The sequence below is a fragment of the Saccopteryx bilineata genome, chromosome 3, assembly GCF_036850765.1.
Source record: "Saccopteryx bilineata isolate mSacBil1 chromosome 3, mSacBil1_pri_phased_curated, whole genome shotgun sequence".
Taxonomy (NCBI): domain Eukaryota; kingdom Metazoa; phylum Chordata; class Mammalia; order Chiroptera; family Emballonuridae; genus Saccopteryx; species Saccopteryx bilineata.
Genome location: NC_089492.1, coordinates 210,256,208 through 210,275,178, shown reverse-complemented (window position 1 = coordinate 210,275,178; position 18,971 = coordinate 210,256,208). Strand labels below are relative to the sequence as shown.

General features: G+C 35.7%; 1 protein-coding gene across 2 annotated transcripts in view; it reads left to right on the top strand.

Moving 5' to 3' along the window:
- PKN2 (protein kinase N2) overlaps positions 1 to 18,971 on the top strand; it is a 180,263-nt gene that overhangs the window by 149,563 nt on the left and 11,729 nt on the right. For both annotated transcript variants that reach the window (XM_066268724.1, XM_066268725.1), the window contains exons 9-18: positions 5,280 to 5,423; positions 5,718 to 5,793; positions 6,347 to 6,521; positions 7,475 to 7,601; positions 8,078 to 8,208; positions 8,292 to 8,367; positions 8,446 to 8,537; positions 14,644 to 14,820; positions 16,755 to 16,817; positions 18,468 to 18,544. In XM_066268724.1, the coding sequence (XP_066124821.1) occupies positions 5,280 to 5,423; positions 5,718 to 5,793; positions 6,347 to 6,521; positions 7,475 to 7,601; positions 8,078 to 8,208; positions 8,292 to 8,367; positions 8,446 to 8,537; positions 14,644 to 14,820; positions 16,755 to 16,817; positions 18,468 to 18,544 (1,138 nt within the window). The remainder of the gene's footprint in view (positions 1 to 5,279; positions 5,424 to 5,717; positions 5,794 to 6,346; positions 6,522 to 7,474; positions 7,602 to 8,077; positions 8,209 to 8,291; positions 8,368 to 8,445; positions 8,538 to 14,643; positions 14,821 to 16,754; positions 16,818 to 18,467; positions 18,545 to 18,971) is intronic.

Sequence of the window (18,971 nt, the reverse complement as noted above, 5' to 3'; positions counted from 1 at the left end):
ATTAAACAATTAAAAAAAAAGAAATAGAAGACTAGTTAATGTGATATCTGCTTTGGTCACCTTTATAAAATCTTTTTCTCAAATCTTGAATTTCCCATGTTTTGAGTAATTTTCTTTGTTTTAGTGGCTGCAGAAAATTTTCTTTCTGCCTTTTCTTTTTAGCAGTGGAGCCTAACTCATATTCATCTATAAGGTTCCCAAACATTGTCAATTCACAGAATCCTCAGTGTTCCTGTAAATTTTTTAGTGTGTCTCCGGGCCAGAAGAAGCACCCAGTAGTTAGTTCCATTTAACAGGGGTCCCCGAACTTTTTACAAGGAGCCAGTTCACTGTCCCTCAGACCATTGGAGGGCTGGACTATAAAAAAACTATGAACAAATCCCTATGCACACTGCACATATCTTATTTTTAAAGTAAAAAAACGGGAACTAATACAATATTTAAAATAAAGAACAAGTAAATTTAAGTCAACAAACTGACCAGTATTTCAGTGGGAACTATGCTCCTCTCACTGACCATCAATGAAAGAGATGCCCCTTCCGGAAGTGCAGCAGGGGCCAGATAAATGACCTCAGGGGGCTGCATGCGGCCCGCAGGTCAAAGTTTGGGGACCCCTGTATTAAGAAATGCTTACTGACTAAAGAGGTTTTACACAAAGGAAAACGTCAACAAAATGGAAAGGCAACCTCCAGAATGGGAGAGAATATTTGTAAATTATCTGATAAGGCGTTAATATCCAAAATATATAAAGAACTCACACAACTCAATAACAACAACAAAAAGAATCCAGTTGAAAACTGGTTAGTGAAACTGACTAAACAGTTCTTTAAAGAAGATACCTAAATGACCAACAGATACATGAAAATGTGTTCAACATCGCTAATCATCAGGGAAATGCAAATCATTACCACAATGAGATATCACCTCACAAGTGTTAAAATGGCTATCACCAAGGAGATGAGATAGGTGTGCACTGTTGGTGGGAATGTGAATTGGTGCAGCCATTATAAAAAATACCATGGCGGTTCCTCAAAAGTTAAAAATGGAACTACCATATAACCCAGCAGTTTTACTCTTAGGTGTATATCCAGTGGAAATGTACTCGCATGTTCATCGCAGCATGATTGCCAAGATATGGAAACAATCTAAATATTCAGTGGATGAATGGATAAAGAAAATGCAGTGTATATATAGATGTGTGTGTGGAGGTATACATTGCAAACACGAATATTATTCTACCATGGGAAAAGAAAATGCTGCTGCTGGTACAACATGGGTTGAGCTTGAGGACATCATGCTAAATAAGCCAGCCAGAGAAAGACAGATTCTGTGTGGTTTCACTTTATGCGTGGAATCTAAAAACAAAGCAAAAGAACAGAGAGTAGAAAGTATTTACCAGCGGTTGGGAGGTAGGGAGAGGTTGGTTAAAAGGTATAACTTTCAACTATAAGATGAATGTGGTCTGAGCATCTCTTGTATAATATGGTGACTTTAGTTGGTAACACTGTATTGTATAAATGAAATTCGCTAAGAGACTAGAACTTAATGTTCTCACCAAGTATTTTGCTATATATAATATATATTTTACTGAACATATTTATAAACAAATATAATTTATAATATTTATAAAATGTTTGAGATGAAGGATGTGCTAATTAAATGAGAGGAATCCTTTCAAAATATGTGTGTATGTATATATTCTACATATATATATATCAAATCATTACAGTGTACATTTTAAATACTTTTTATTTCATTTTTATGTAACCTGTTACTAATGGGATATGTCTGCCTATTGTATACAATATAATTTCTCAAAGCTTGGAATCAGATTAGACTCGGTACCCTTACAGCCTGTTCCAAATTGATTTTTCATGTGATAAAAATCAGTGATTGAAAACCCAGTTTAGCAAAGATATGATGTCATCAAAAGGAATGTAGTACATTCTAGTGTTGACTGTTCCTTATGGTGTCCCCCAGATGTCACTGTGTTTCCTTTGAAAAGTTAAAATATATCTGTTGCCCCAGAGTTCCTCAAGAAGAGTTTGGGAACCTCTGCCTTCTTTGTGCTTCGGTTCTTTTTATGCTAGTTGTGTACTGGGTTTTCTAAATTACAACACGTTTTCAGTTGTTGCTTTCTTTCCCCTCCTACATGTATGGCTGATTCAATGTCTCTTACCTTTTTAAGTTTACTTTCAGGCCTTGCAGAGCCTTTGGACAAAGCATACAAATTTCTTAGGTTTACCACAGGGTATTCTCTTTGATCCTGTGTTCAAATTAATGATAAGACAAAGTGAAACACAAGTTAGGACAGTTTGCCAGTACTGCCAGTCAGCTCTTAGCCCAGATCATACTACTCAATTATTTTGGTGATTTCACTCCACCTAGAACTTTGTTACCCTTAGTTTGACATTACCTACAAACATGCCCTTGCTTTATAAAACTGACCTGCTTCTTCTGGAAAATTGCTTGCAAGGAAAATCACCCTTGCAGTTTAAATTCAATGAGTATAGTGAATCTGCCTATATAGAAGTTACATTGCTTTTCAGATGCTATAACCCTGCTTCACCGATCCAAATCACAGTGGATATAAGGGATTAAAGTAGAATTGGGGTTCCATGAAACAGTGTTAGGATTTTTGACATCTTATTCTGCTCTAGATCACAACTACCACCCCCTTAGATTGTGGAGATAGTGGTACTCACAGGGAACAATGCAAAGTAACAAAATTTGAAGAGCTTTGTACCAAAAACCTCAATCTAGAATCCTAGATTAAGGAAAGCTAGCCTAAGGGTTTTTGAGATGTCCTTCCATCCCAAATCTCAAATCTTGGTAACATATTTCAGTTTGAAGCTTGGAACAAAGAGACCGAGAATAGAGAATTGAGTCAATATGTGAGTTTTACCAAAGTGGTTAGAATAAATACAGATGAGCTAATTGGGCCTCCTGTCATCTAGGAAAAGATATAATGTGATTGTTTTAACAGGGTGAAAATATAAGAACTTTTAACAAGTACTAATTCCATCCCCAGCATCATATACCCCTTGCATCTATCTACCTCACCCATAACAAGTCTTCCTCCCTGATACAATGGAAGACGGTAGGAGAAAGGAGATCTCTCCTCTAGTCTACGACAGTGTGGTCTGGATTACCATTCCCTGGCTTAATTATTCATGTTATTTATTTCCAAAAATAACTTCCCAACTACTTAAACTTTTATTTATTTATTTATTTATTTAATTTTTTTTACAGAGACTGAGAGTCAGAGAGAGGGATAGACAGGGATAGACAGGAACGGAGAGATGAGAAGCATCAATCATTAGTTTTTCATTGCGCGTTGCAACACCTTAGTTGTTCATTGATTGCTTTCTCATACGTGCCTTGACCGTGGGCCTTCAGCAGACCGAGTAACCCCTCACTCAAGCTGGCGACCTTGGGGTCTCGAACCTGGGTCTTCCGCATCCCAGTCCGACGCTCTATCCACTGTGCCACTGCCCGGTCAGGCCCAAATAGTTAAACTTTTTTTTTTTTTTTTTTTTTTTCTGAAGCTGGAAACGGGGAGAGACAGTCAGACAGACTCTCGCATGCTCCCGACCAGGATCCACCCAGCACGCCCACCAGGGGCGATGCTCTGCCCCTGGGGGGGGGGTGTCGCTCTGCCGCGACCAGAGCCACTCTAGCGCCTGGGGCAGAGGCCAAGGAGCCATCCCCAGCGCCCAGGCCATCTTTTGCTCCAATGGAGCCTTGGCTGCGGGAGGGGAAGAGAGAGACAGAGAGGAAGGAGGGGGTGGGGGGTGGAGAAGCAAATGGGTGCTTCTCCTATGTGCCCTGGCCGGGAATCGAACCCAGGTCCCTGCCAGGCCAACGCTCTACCACTGAGCCAACCGGCCAGGGCCCCAAATACTTAAACTTTTAACTTTAATAGAATATTATAGCATTCACACCCACTGTTTTTATATGCCATTCACTGCTCTTACAATAATTAAAACCCTACTTCCTCTTTCATGACAAATATTCTCTCCCATAGTAGTATGTATCAGAAACAAGAAATGAGCTAGGAGGCCTTGGGTTTACATATTTACTGCCTGCCATAGTATCTTCTTCTAGTCCTTTTCCTCTTTGGCTGTGAGACCCTCTGAAACATTTTCTTGAAATAATTTTTTCATGTTCTCTTTTTTATAATGTTTTCTGTGTTCATTTGCAACAGCTAGTTGTATTTAAATTAAAGTCAAAAGATTTTTTTATGTATACTAAAAAATTACATAAGATGCTGAAGTTCATAAATTTGAAGTTGTTATAAGGAAGAAGTAATTTATTACTTTGTTGAGCCTAAAGGGAAAAACATTTATCTCTTTTTATGGATGGTCTAAAAAACCCTGAAAAACAAAGTAATAAAGGAGTCTGGTGCTTTATAATTAAAATGTATGTTGATATAACATATGTAGAGGTCAGTTTATGGGTTGACCCCCCCCCCCAACTTATAAACTTTGTTCTTCGAGTGCATTTAATAATTGATTGTTAAAACCTTAAATGCATTTTTCCATGTAAACTTTATTTTTAATGACTACAGAGTATTCCCTACTTAGATATGGTACAATGGACTTAACTTGCCTATGTTTTTTGGACCTTCCAGTTCTTGCTTATTTGCTTTTCTTTTTTTCTTTTTCTTTTTTTTTTTTTTTTTGATGTAATAAATGAACATCTTTTTATATAAAGCTTAGTCTGAGTTTCCCTTCTCCCTACCTACAACAAGCCCCTGTTATTACTAGTCCTGTTACTCCATGGCATTCTTCTGAAGATTAGGGGCCTAATATTCTTAAAGTGCTTAGTGCTGTGTGTGGCACACTGAAAGTACAAAATATGTAAATACTGTTTACAACCTCTCCCTGACTCAACATTGAGACAGGGACATAAGAAGGTTTGAAATGGTTCTTTGAGGCAAGCACTGAGGTCTCTTAGCAATAGCACAGCAAGTGATGCCAATTGGAGGAGGAAAATACGAAAGATTGAAGGTGTATTCTGTTCCTACTTGTGTGTTCTTTATATAAAAGGAATGTCTTAGCTGAATACTGTCAGAGTATAAATTTCTTCTTTTGAATTAAAATATACATTTATTAAAGTAATATTATAAGAGAAAAATTGAAAAGCAGTCTTTAAAATAGAGCAATTGTGTATGTTTATTGTATTTGTATTTTATACTTTTTGTGATATTTTATTCAAGTGTGTGTCCAATGATGTCTTCTCTGTTTTCTTTATTTTATTTTTTTTAATTATCCTAGTCACGTGAACTGGAAATTTCAGTTTATTGGCGTGATTGGCGATCTCTGTGTGCTGTAAAATTTCTGAGGTTAGAAGATTTTTTAGACAACCAACGGCATGGCATGTGTCTCTATTTGGAACCACAGGGTACTTTATTTGCAGAGGTAATAATGTATTTTATTAATTGTGCATAGGTACAATTGAAATTATATACATAAGCAGCATGATGCAGATGTGGAAAGAGTATTAGGCTGAACAATAGACAACTTGAAATTTGGCTCAACTCTGCCACTGAAAAACATAATTTATCCTTTCTAGGTTTGTTTTCTCAGGTGGGGTTGGACTGCATTATATCTAAGATTCTCTTAAGTTTTCAAAACTTAGAAATGTAGTGAATTTCATGAACCATAAGTCTAGTGCTATTATATTCATAACAACTTGAATTTGATTCACTGCAGGTTACCTTTTTTAATCCAGTTATTGAAAGAAGACCAAAACTCCAACGCCAAAAAAAAATTTTTTCAAAACAACAAGGTAATTACTAAGAAATTAAATACTTTTGGAGTTTTCTTAAAGAAAATCTACATACTATTTTAAAGTGTTACCCATCTTTCTTTTTGTTGTTATTTGTTTATTCATTTGTTTCTAAATTTTTATTAAGGAACATTTAAAACATATGTATACATAGAGAGACTAGTGCAATGTACCATCACTCAACTTCAACAACAGTCACCTCATGGCTCATTTTGTTCATCTATACCTTATTCACTCACCGCTTCCCCACATTATTTGAAGTAAAACCATCATATTGATCTATTCTTAAGTATTACAGTTAGTAACGCTAACAGTTCTTTTTTAAAACTGGAACCACATATTACTAGATCTTTTAAAAAGTTTCTACGCATTTATTTTATACTATTTTTGCTATTCTGCACTGACCTTTAAAACAAATGGTTAACTATTTTTTAAGTGACAATTTTGTTGTTCATAAATTATAAACCAATGAATATAAATTTTTTAATTCTAGTTTTTGGTAATATATAAAAAAATTACGTGTTCTATTTTCTTTTATTCACAATATCCACAGGCAAAACATTTCTCAGAGCTCCTCAAATGAATATTAATATTGCTACTTGGGGAAGGCTAGTGAGAAGAGCCATTCCTACAGTAAATCACTCTGGCACCTTCAGTCCTCAAGCACCCGTGCCTGCTGCAGTGCCAGTGGTTGATGTCCGCATCCCTGAACTAGCACCTCCAGCTAGGTATGTGTCTAAGATTCTTTTTTCTTTTAAAGAGAAAGAGAGAGGGGGACAGGAAGGAACAGACAGACAGGAAGGGAGACAGATGAGAAGCATGAGCTTGTCATTGCATCATTTTAGTAGTTCACCGATTACTTTCTCATACGTACCTTGACCAGGGTGCTAAGCTGAACCAGTGACCCCTTGTTCAAGCAAGTGACCTTGGGCTTCAAGCTAGCGACCTTTAGACTGAAGCCATGGGGTCATGATTATGATCCCACACTCAAACCAGCAACCGCAGGATTTCAAACCTGGTTCCTCAGCATCCCACCCAGGTCGATGTTCTATCCACTGTGCCACTGCCTAGTCAAGCATGTGTCTAAGATTTTTAAGCATCATTTATAATGTTTTGTAACATTTGTATCTGTTGATTACAGTGGGCCTCTTGAAAGTCTCATTTTTTTTTCCAGCTAGTACTTTAAAAAGTGTTATGCTGGCCCTGGCCAGTTTGCTCAGTGGTAGAGCGTCGGCCTGGCGTGCAGGAGTCCCGGGTTCGATTCCTGGCCAGGGCACACAGGAGAAGCACCCATCTACTTCTCCACCCCTCCCCCTCTCCTTCTTCTCTGTTTCTCTCTTCCCCTCCTGCAGCCAAGGCTCCATTGGAGCAAAGTTGGCCCGGGCACTGAGGATGGCTCTGTGGCCTCTGCCTCAGGCGCTACAATGACTCTGGTTGCAACAGAGCAACGCCCCAAATGGGCAGGAGCATCGCCCCCTGGTGGGCATGCCCGGTGGATCCTGGTTGGGTGCATGTGGGAGTCTGTCTGACTGCCTCCCCGTTTCCAACTTCAGAAAAATATGTATAAAAAAAAGTACTGTTATGCTTACTTTAACAAAATTGCTTGGTTTAATTTTAAAGCTACATATTTAAACTATATTTTTTAATAACTATTTTGGTGAATTACTTTATCTTCCATAAGTGATTCTGCAGTAACCAAATTGGACTTTGATCTTGAACCTGAACCTCCTCCAGCCCCACCACGTGATTCTTCCCTTGGAGAAATAGATGAATCTGCTGAATTAAGAGATTTGGATGCACCAGGACAGGCAAGGCTGTGTATTAAACTGTGTATTTTCACCATGTAAATTACCATCTTAGATAATGTGGTATACATTCCAATTATTTAAAACTTGTCTGGATTTTTGCCTTCTTATACGTGAAATGTAAAAACCTCTGGATGCTCATGGACCAGTAGAAATACAATGGCTGCTTATGCTAGAAGGAACATTAAGAGCATGGTTGGTCTTAGATGACATATTGCCTGAAACAGTCATCATCTGCTTGGTTAACATGATTTCTGAATATGCACTGAAGATGACAATAATGTGTTAGTTTCTCACATATTTTACATAAGTGCAATATAGAATTAATAACCTTTGAGTGAATAATAAATCTCTATATTTTACTTTTCTCAATAATATTTATATTGACTTTTGACATTTTTGCCTTAACTTTATCTTTACCAAATAAGTTGTTTGCTTGAATGATTCTTATGATTTAATGAGTATTTAATATTTTACAGGATTCTGAAACTGTTTTTGATATTGAAAATGACAGAAATAGTATACTTCCAAAAGTTCAATCTGAATATGAACCTGATACTCCCCAATCTGGCCAAGAATATAGTGGTATTCGGGAACTTGAAGATAGAAGGTAAAGAATATATACACAGCTTTGCTGATACATGTTTGGTCCCATACTTTTGCCTTATTTTTAATTGACATTGCTATTTTCAGATCTCAACAGATGTTTCAGTTTAATCTACAAGATTTCAGATGTTGTGCTGTCTTGGGTAGAGGACATTTTGGAAAGGTAAGCTCTTAAATTTTTTTGGAATACCTACAAAAGTAATAACTCAAATTGGAAGTAATTATTTTAATCTCATTTCAGGTGCTTTTGGCTGAATATAAACACACAAATGAGATGTTTGCTATAAAAGCCTTAAAGAAAGGAGACATTGTAGCTCGAGACGAAGTAGACAGGTTAGTTTTTTTAAATAAAATTGTGTATTTTTCTGAAGTGGTGACTTAATGTCATGAAAATTGATGTATATGTTGCAACAGCAAAACTTTCTATTTTTGTTATGTGTGAAGAAGCTAAATAAGTTAATGTTTCTATACTTGACATAAGGTAGACATTAATTCAATAATTGTTTTCTAGCCAACTTCTCTTTTCCCTTCTTATGACAATTTACTGGTTAGGGATACCAAGGAAAGATGATGAAATGTTTAAACTATTCCTGTAAATTTTATTATGCTTGGAGATTTTAAAAGTTTATATGGAATAGGAACTGTTATTCCTCTGTGGTTGGGCAAGGCTGTTTCCCATTTCATTTTACAGAAGTCATAAAATGTCATTTACAGATAATCTGCAGTTAACTGAATGGTTAATATAAATATGTTCTACTTTTTAAAATGCACCTGTATCTGTTTTATCCCTCTGTTTTATTTTTTATATAATATTTTGACCATAGCATCTTACCTTTCTGGGTTAATAACTAACTGTAAATTGCTATGTGTAGATGTATATATATAATTTTTAAAATGCAATAACTTTGGGGATAATACTATAATTAGGTTAGAGAATATACTTTTAAAAGACTATCTTAATAAAGGTGATTAAATATGGAAAAATTATGTAACAAATAACATACTTGTTACAAAAGAGACTCATTTGATACTTAGAAGTAGTGTTTTTCTTGAACCACTAGAAAGCATCAATTGATATTAATGGGAGATAGCCTAATATAATGAAGAGTCTGTGATTATGAGTGAGAAGGATGACTTATCTAGTCCTGATTGTTTATTTAATGATTTGACCCCAGGGCTATTCACTGAATTTGTGCCTCGATTATCCACATATTTTTAAAAATGTATTTTTTTGTAATACTTGGCCTACTGTATTATATTAAGTGCCATATAGATACACCAAATTGTTTTGTTTTCTTTTTTCCTATCATATGGGAAGTTCTCAGAATTAGGATAGATTCTAAAAGATAAGGGTTTCCTTTATTTACAAATACACTTTCTTGATATCTAAAAGATTTTGCTGAGTATTTATAAACTATTCTGAGCACCATATTATATGCTTCAAACTATATTTTGTTACATAAATAGTCAGTTAAAGCAAACCTTTAACTGTACTGTCAGTCTGTTTATATTTACAATAATAATGGAGGCAAATATTTTTCTTTTCTGAAAGAATGTTTGCTTTGTTTCAGAGCTGTAAATGGTAGATTCATTTGTTTCCTAAAATAATAGGAAACTGGTATTACCTCTGCTAATTCTGGTAGTTTGCATAGGTTTATACAGCTTGCTGCTACATTGTTAACTATGTACTTTGAGCCAGGTCTCTGTAGGGTAACACTTTCTAATTAAATTTAGACAAGATAATATTAATATTGCTATTAAAGAAGAATGTCCAGCTCAGAGGATGGGTCTTGAGCCAGATCCCAGGCTATTAAGCAGAATTCTTTTCTTTTTATTTTTACAGAGACAGAGAGAGAGTCAGAGAGAGGGATAGATAGGGACAGACAGGAATGAAGAGATGAGAAGCATCAATCATTAGTTTTTCGTTGTGCATTGCGACACCTTAGTTGTTCATTGATTGTTTTCTCATATGTGCCTTGACCGTGGGACTTCAGCAGACCGAGTAACTCCTTGCTCAAGCCAGAGACCTTGGGTCCAAGCTGGTGAGCTTTTGCTCAAACCAGATGAACCCGCTCTCAAGCTGGCGACCTCAGGGTCTCGAACCTGGGTCCTTGGCATCCCAGTCCAATGCTCTGTCCACTGCACCACCACCTGCTCAGGCTAAGCAGAATTCTTTATATTCACTTTCTACATTATCTTTCTTTAGCCTGGATTTTATTATTTTACTTAGAAAACTGTCCTTTTTATAGAGAATTCCTAAGTAACTTCTTTTTAAATGAACACAAATTATGGAATAATCCCAAAATAATTTAGTTAATATAGAACATTCTCTACCTACCATTAGTACAACATTCATTCTTGAATCCCATCTTCCCCCACTCCAGAGTAAGAATACTAAATTTATGTTATTGTAATGCCTCCTCACTTCCTTTTCTGGTTCCTCTTTCGAGACAACAGAATAGGGTTGCAGTTCTGCAACAAAAGCAGGGCTAACCAGATTATATACAGTTTTCTGGCATGTCTAATTACTGAATTCTCAAGTAAGTTCACAAAAAAATGTTAGGATGGAATTAGTCGATCAGGGTGATGAGACTTAAATATACTAGTTACGTAAATAAAAGAGGCTATACATATATTTGAGTTTAAAATAAATTATATAGATAATATTTGCTCATAAAAAGGGAACATCATCGTGTACTGATGGATTTAGATAAGACCTTATAAAGGAGTTTGGATTTTTGCTTATTGAAACTATTTGGGTCTAGAGCGGGGGTCCCCAAACTTTTTACACAGGGGGCCAGTTCACTGTCCCTCAGACCATTGGAGGGCCGGACTATAAAAAAAAACTATGAACAAATCCCTATGTACACTGCACATATCTTATTTTAAAGTAAAATAAACAAAACGGGAACAAATACAATATTTAAAATAAAGAACAAGTAAATTTAAATCAACAAACTGACCAGTATTTCAATGGGAACTATGCTCCTCTCACTGACCACCAATGAAAGAGGTGCCCCTTCCAGAAGTGCGGCAGGGGCCGGATAAATGGCCTCAGGGGGCTGCATGTGGCCCGTGGACAGTAGTTTGGGGACCCCTGGTCTAGAGGGTGCCTTTCTCCTTTATTGAATAGTCTAAGATGTCTATCCAGTTCTCATCAAACAATTCCTAGGAACGGCACTGAAACCATTTTAAGAGACAATCTTATCAGTGATTCATTATCTTTTATACCATTTAAATGTTTCATAGACTAATAAGAGAACGTATTTGGCCTGACCAGGCGGTGGTGCAGTGGATGGAGCGTCGGACTGGGATGCTGAGGACCCAGGTTCGAGACCCCGAGGTCGCCAGTTTGAGCGCAGGCTCATCTGGTTTGAGCAAAAAAAACCCACCAGGCCCTGGCCGGTTGGCTCAGCGGTAGAGCGTCGGCCTGGCGTGCAGGAGTCCCGGGTTCGATTCCCGGGCCAGGGCACACAGGAGAGGCGCCCATTTGCTTCTCCACTCCTCCCCCTCTCCTTCCTCTCTGTCTTTCTCTTCCCCTCCCGCAGCTGAGGCTCCATTGGAGCAAAGATGGCCCGGGCGCTGGGGATGGCTCTGTGGCCTCTGCCTCAGGCACTAAAATGACTCTGGACGTAACAGAGCAACGCCCCAGAGGGGCAAAGCATCGCCCCTTGGTGGGCATGCCGGATGGATCCTGGTTAGGCGCATGCGGGAGTCTGTCTGACTGCCTCCCCGTTTCCAGCTTCGGAAATATGAAAAAAAAGCCCACCAGCTTGGACCCAAGGTCGCTGGCTCCAGCAAGGGGCTACTCGGTCTGCTGAAGGTCCGTGGTCAAGGCACATGTGAGAAAGCAATCAATGAACAACTAAGGTGTCGCAATGAAAAACTGATAATTGATGCTTCTCATCTCTCTACGTTCCTGTCTGTCCCTGTCTATCCCTCTCTCTGACTCACTCCCTGTCTCTGTAAAATAAATAAATAAATAAATAAATAAATAAATAAATAAATAAGAGAATGTATTTGTCATTTATTTGAGCCCAAAACATCAGTTTGTTTTATTCCATCTGAATATTTTATCTACATTACCCAAAGTTTAGATTGACTCAGGATATCAGTTAGTTGTTTTAGACTCCGTCATGTAGATCTTGCAAATCTGATTATTTTCCAATAAATTTAAATGGTGATGGAAATCAAAGCTGTTAACTTTTTAATTTTCTATGAATTATTTCTAATAATTACTTAATTTGTAGTAACATTTAGAACACTTGCCAAATATAGGTAGACATAAGTCTGAAGCTTTAAAAACAGTTACAGTTGAGCTTTCTATTTCTGAATATGAATAAAATATTGAAGAGATTGTGTGAAATCAGTGGGTAAAAGTTCATCTAAATCTGACCATATTAAATGGAGTTTAAAAACTACACTTACTATCATAATAGCTGCATTTACTATCAGTATGTAAACTGAACAGCTGTTTTAGTTCATAATCCAGGACACAACTATATTAACATAGCATTGAAATCTTTATACTACTTCTACAAATGGGGATACTCTTAAATATTTTCAAAATTCTTTTAAATTTTTTGAACTCATAGCAAATTTGGATACCCAAATAAAATTATCTTTAAATTTATCTTTTTAAAATTAACTCTTTCTTAAAAACCAAAAGAAAAGGAGATAGTTCTACTTCCATCTAACATAGGACTTTAGTTTGGCATTTTGAAATCACTAACAAAATTTAAGCAGTTATTTAATTTTAAAAATAAAATACACATGTTGGTATTTTTTTAAGTGCTTAAGTTAATTCCAAGTTGTATTTGAATATTTGACCTGATTTTCTTTTCCTTTTTTTTGTATTTTTCTGAAGTTGGAAACGGGGAGGCAGTCAGACAGACTCCCGCATGCACCCGACTGGGATCCACCCGACATGCCCACGAGGGGATGATGCTCTGCCCATCTGGGGCATCGCTCTGCTGCAACCAGAGCCATTCTAGCGCCTGAGGCAGAGGCCACAGAGCCATCCTCAGCACCCGGGCCAACCTTGCTCTAATGGAGCCCTGGCTGCGGGAGGGGAAGAGAGAAACAGAGAGAAAGGAGAGGGGGAGGGGTGGAGAAGCAGATGGGCGCTTCTCCTGTGTGCCCTGGCCGGGAATCGAACCCGGGACTCCTGCACGCCAGGCTGACGCTCTACCACTGAGCCAACCGGCCAGGGCCTCTTTTACTTTTTGTTAAATCAAGTTGATTTTCAGATGGAAGAGTGGTATTTTTGCTCTTTAGGCAAAATTAATATTCTAGTATAAGTAACTTTAAACATTGTTCTTTCTAGCAACTTATAAAAGTTTTTACAGGAAAAACCTGTGATTGGTATGAACTTTACAGAGAAATTATACCTCTCTCAAGAAGCTTCTTGAAGCATGTTATAGAATTTTCCATGTAGTCTCTTTATTTTCATGTCAGCCTTCTAAATTAAAACTGTATGCAGCACACCTTTACTTCATGTATTATATTATAAAATATTTGAATACTGTAGCTTATGAATTAAAAATACTGTCCTTAGCCTGACTTGTGGTGGCACAGTGGATAAAGTGTTGACCTGGAACACTGAGGTCACCGGTTCAAAACCCTGGGCTTGCCCGGTTAAGGCACATATGGGAGTTGACGCTTCCTGCTCCGCCCTCCCTTCTCTCTCTCTGTCTCTCTTCTCTAAAATGAATAAATAAAAATAATTTAAAAATAAAAAAGAATTGAAGGCAAAGTTTAAAAAAAAAATACTGTCCTTTAAATTATCTGACTTGTGATGGCGCAGTAAATAAAGCATCAACCTGGAATTAAGTCAAGGGTTCAAAACCCTGGGCTTGTCTGGTCAAGGCACATATGGGAGTTGATGCTTCCTTCTCCTCCACCTTTCTCTCTCTCTCTCTCTCTCTCACTCTTTCTCACTCCTCTCCTCTCTAAAATGAATAAATTAAAATCTAAAAAAAATTTTTTTAAAACATTATATGCAGGGCTCATAAAAGTGTAAATATATTTTTAAAATTACCTTTCTCACAAACTTTATATTTTTAAAATTAGACTTTAGGTTGCTAAAATCTGTGATTAATTCTTCATAAATTTTCACAATTTATCTTAATGAAACCTTTTATACAAACTATAACCACTAACTATATGTGTGCTGCTCTGATATTATCAGTAGAAACTCTGTGATGTTTGTCATGCTAGTCACATATTTTAGTTTGCATTAATATATTTCAATTCGTTATATATGTTAACTAAACCAGATTTTTGAAAGTGTTTGTAGCAAAATGGCACATTTTATGGTTTTAAAGTTGTAATTAAGAACTTTGCTTATTTTTGAGTTGTTTAATTTTTTAAAATGTTTCCAACAAGAACTTAAGAGAAAAAAAGGAAACTATTAATTTTTAAATGTTTTCTCTTATAGCCTGATGTGTGAGAAAAGAATTTTTGAAACTGTGAATAGTGTAAGGCATCCATTTTTGGTGAACCTTTTTGCATGCTTCCAAACCAAAGAGCATGTTTGCTTTGTAATGGAATATGCTGCTGGTGGGGACCTAATGATGCACATTCACACTGATGTGTTTTCTGAAACAAGAGCCGTGTGAGTATGCTTTAGACATTTCTCTGAGTTTTTCATGACTGATTTTTTTCTGAGGAGGAAAATAGCTCTCCTAATATTTTCTTTCCTAAATGGAAAATTGATCTCTGCAAAGACTATTAGACTCCTTACTTACCTTTTGCCACATATAAATGTATCTGCTGTCCATATTGAAAATTTTATGGATTACCCTAAATCATACTTGATAATTTAGATACAAAATTTAGGTTCATTTTAGTAAAATTTCTTCTTTTTTTCTATTACATTTCTCCCTAGGAAATGCCATCTAAGACCATGCCTTTAAATACCAACTATATTCAAAGTACATTGTTAAATAGATAAAGTGTGGAAGAGTCTATGTTATATTATTGTATAAAATATTTGTATTTGCAATTTAAAGGGTAAATTTAAGATATATTAAGTATTTATATACGTTTGCAGTATCTTTAAAAGTATAAACAAATTGATATTTATATTGCTTCCAATGAAAGATGTAGAACATACATCAATTTAAATCCTTTTTGTAGTTGTTTGATATTATTTGAAGGTTTTACTTATACAAATGCATATAAAATAAATAATAGCAAACACTTGAGATTAAATGTATATGTATACAGTAGTTAGTATATTTTCCCCCCATTGTTATCCCAATTCATAGCTCTCAAGCAGTGAAGTTAGGATTTGAACCTAGGAAAGTGCTTGACATGCTCATGTTCACCAAAGTTGTATTTCCAGCTCTGACTCTTCCCTAAACTTCCAAGTCTAATAGCATTCACTGGCCAACTTGATTTCTCCCTTTGTATGTCTAATATTATTTCTCATTTAACTTCTCAAACTGAACTCCTAATTTTTCCCATTTTCCCAACCTCACCGCGCACACACACACACACACACACACACACACACACACACATACACTCATACACCTGCACACACCGCCCTGGCCTGCTACTTCTTCTAGTCTTCTCCACCTTATTAAACAGCAGTACCATCTGCCAGTTGCACAGGGAGTCATTCTTGATCTTCTTTTTCCCTCATATGCAACAGCTAAATTATTAGCAAGTTTGATTAATTTTACCTCCAAAACATATCCCAAACCAATAGTAAACCTTTACTGTGTTTATTCTTGAATTTTCATCACTTGTTTATATTCTGACAACTGACATTTGTGTAACATTTCACTTTATTTGATTTTCATCATGCTAGATTTAAAATTTCTCTTCAATCCATCTCTTATTCTTTGTTGACACTAACAGTGTAGGTTCTCATGGTCTCCCATATGTACTATCATAATAGCCTTATCTGTTCTTTTTTCCTGTGGAAGGCTACCTACTTCTATTCTAACCTTCATACTACTGTCAGAAAAATCTAACTTAAATCTGATCATCCTGCTCTGATTGAAATAGTTTGATTTTCTACCACTAAGAAAAAAATAATCTCATTATCCATAAAATCACATTCAAGGTTCTTCACAACTTGACCCATACTACCTTTCTGGCCTTGTCTCCCATTGCTTCTTCCCCATGCTTAACTTCAGCTACAGCAGTTGGTTTCAAACATGTTTTGCCTCTTACATCTCTATTTCTTTCCCTCTTAAGGGAAAGCCATATATTTCCTATAAAAGTTCTCCCCACATTGTTCTTCTGCCCTTACAGCATATTGTAATTTCTCCTACAGAACCAAATCAAATGTCTTAAGGACTACAGAAGAAGCCATCAGGCAAAGTTAATGGCTTCCATTGTAGAGATTGTATTTTGTTTTTAAATTTTATCCCTAATAATTAGCACATTTCTTACTCTTAATCTGGAAAACAGTAAAGACAAAAATGTTTGTGAAATTCGTTAACTATATAATTCTGCTTTGAAGCATAAAATTATAAACTAGATTCAAGAGAAGTGGAATTTATTAAATGTTTTTTAATTTAATTCTTCAAACAGATTTTATGCTGCATGTGTAGTTCTTGGGTTGCAGTATTTACATGAACACAAAATTGTGTATAGGTAAGTAAAGTTTTGATACTTTCTAATGGCTTACTTTGGTGTTAAATAGAATTAGATAATTAAGAATATTTTGTTTTTAATCAACTTCTTAATTTTCTCTTTCATATGATAAGTGACCTCTCAAAAAGTTTATTCCAATATTGAAAGACATGGTGAACACAATAATTATATGATGAGCTTCTTTTTCCTGAACCTCTTCCTATTACATAATTACAGTAAATACAATTATGTATTATGTAAATATAATCAAAATATAAATTGGCCTCTGGGGAAAAAAATAATAATAAATTGGCCTCTGATAACAGTTCACCAACAATATTCATCCTGGTAAATAGTAAACTAGTACTGCTAACAATTTTTCCATGATAAGTAGCTTGTGCCAAAGTGTAAAATATCACCCTACTACCTTCAGTAAGTCTTACTGTCATCTAACCAGTGGTTTTCAATCTCCTTACACTTGGAAGCCAATGAAAATAGAATTAGTTTGACGAACAGTAAGGCAGAAATCACCCTGAGTGCAAGCAAACTTTGACTAAGATCACTGGGTCTATAATCTTCATAGAACATCAGGGTGGTTAACTCTTTTGTGTACCAGCATGAAATTTCTAGTGGACTGGCAGTGGTCCGTGGACCAGTGGTTGAAAACCACTGCTCTACACCAGCAATTTTCAACCCTTTTCATCTCATAGCACACATAAAGTATTACTGAAATTCTGCACACACCACCTTGCTGAGTAGCTCAGTTCTCAGTTGGTTGGGGCGTCATTCCAAAACAAAGAGATTATATGTTTGATCTCTGGTCAGGGCGCATAAAGGAGCAGATCAATGTTTCTGTCTCCCTTCCTCTCTCTGAAAAATTCTGCGCTCACCCCCCAAAAAACAGATGTTTTTATCGATCTAGCAAAAAAAATGTAGGTTTATTTTTTATTCACACCAGGCTATTGTTGTATTGGTTGTTGTCATTTTTTTTATTTGATAATCTAAGATTAAGGAAGTCAGTGCTCCTATCTAAATAGTCAGGTATTTTAAAAAATTCTTGTGACATACCACTTGAAAATTACTGTGCTAGACCAGATTCCAAATTATGGAAAGGCCAGTCAGAATTAGGAGACTATAAACATCAATTCAAACTTCCAACAGTATTTTCAAGGTAAGAAATATTTTCTACTTAATTTGGAATCAGTTAATATGGATAGCTTTCTCTTTATTTTGAGTCATTCTCTTAGAAGGTTAAACCTGCCCCCTGATACCTTATTCATACTGTTAGACATTTCTTTTTATGGATGGATTATAGGCAGACTTCAAACAAGTCAAATTATCACAAATGACAAAGTAATAAAATCTGAGAGATACTTGAACTACTTTTATGCTTTAAAATTAATTTAAATAGATAAAACATTTATTAAATACATTCTTCTTTTTCTATATAATAGGAAAATTATTCAGAAAATATGTTGTGTAGAATAATAAACTTTCCAAAAGGAAAAAAAATGAGTATTTGTAATGTAATGTTCAAATCTCAAATATTAACCTGGAAAACTTGTTTTTTGTAAAAAGAAAAGATGGCTCCTAGTGAAATGATTTTTTTACTACATTATTTACTGATTTTATTGATATTTTTTACATTTACATTTTTTTTATCCTGAACAGAGATTTGAAATTGGATAACTTATTGCTAGATACAGAGGGCTTTGTGAAAATTGCTGATTTTGGTCTTTGCAAAGAAGGTAATTGGACATTTTAAAGTTCCTGTTTTAATAGATTACTATTCTTTTATACTTTGGTAGTTTTCAAGTTTGTCTATGAAAAATATAATGTGTTTTTAATTTATTCTTTATTGAAACAGATTATTCATATAACCTAACTATAACATTATTAAGAATTCTGTGGCTAATGAATAAAGTTAGGTTTCAAAAATTATAGTATAAAAGAAAGATTCTCTTTGTATGATTAATAGTTCCATCATTATTCTATAAAACATTTGTTAAGCACCATGAGAAAGTGTGCAGAGCATGGACTTATTCACCTCTTGGGTTTGAATCCTAACTCTGCCACTTATTGGCTCTGTATCTTTGGAGAAGTTACTTTTAACCTCATCTTGAGTGTTTCTTCAGTTCTAAAATAAATATATTCCTCCCTGTTTAAGAGTGATGT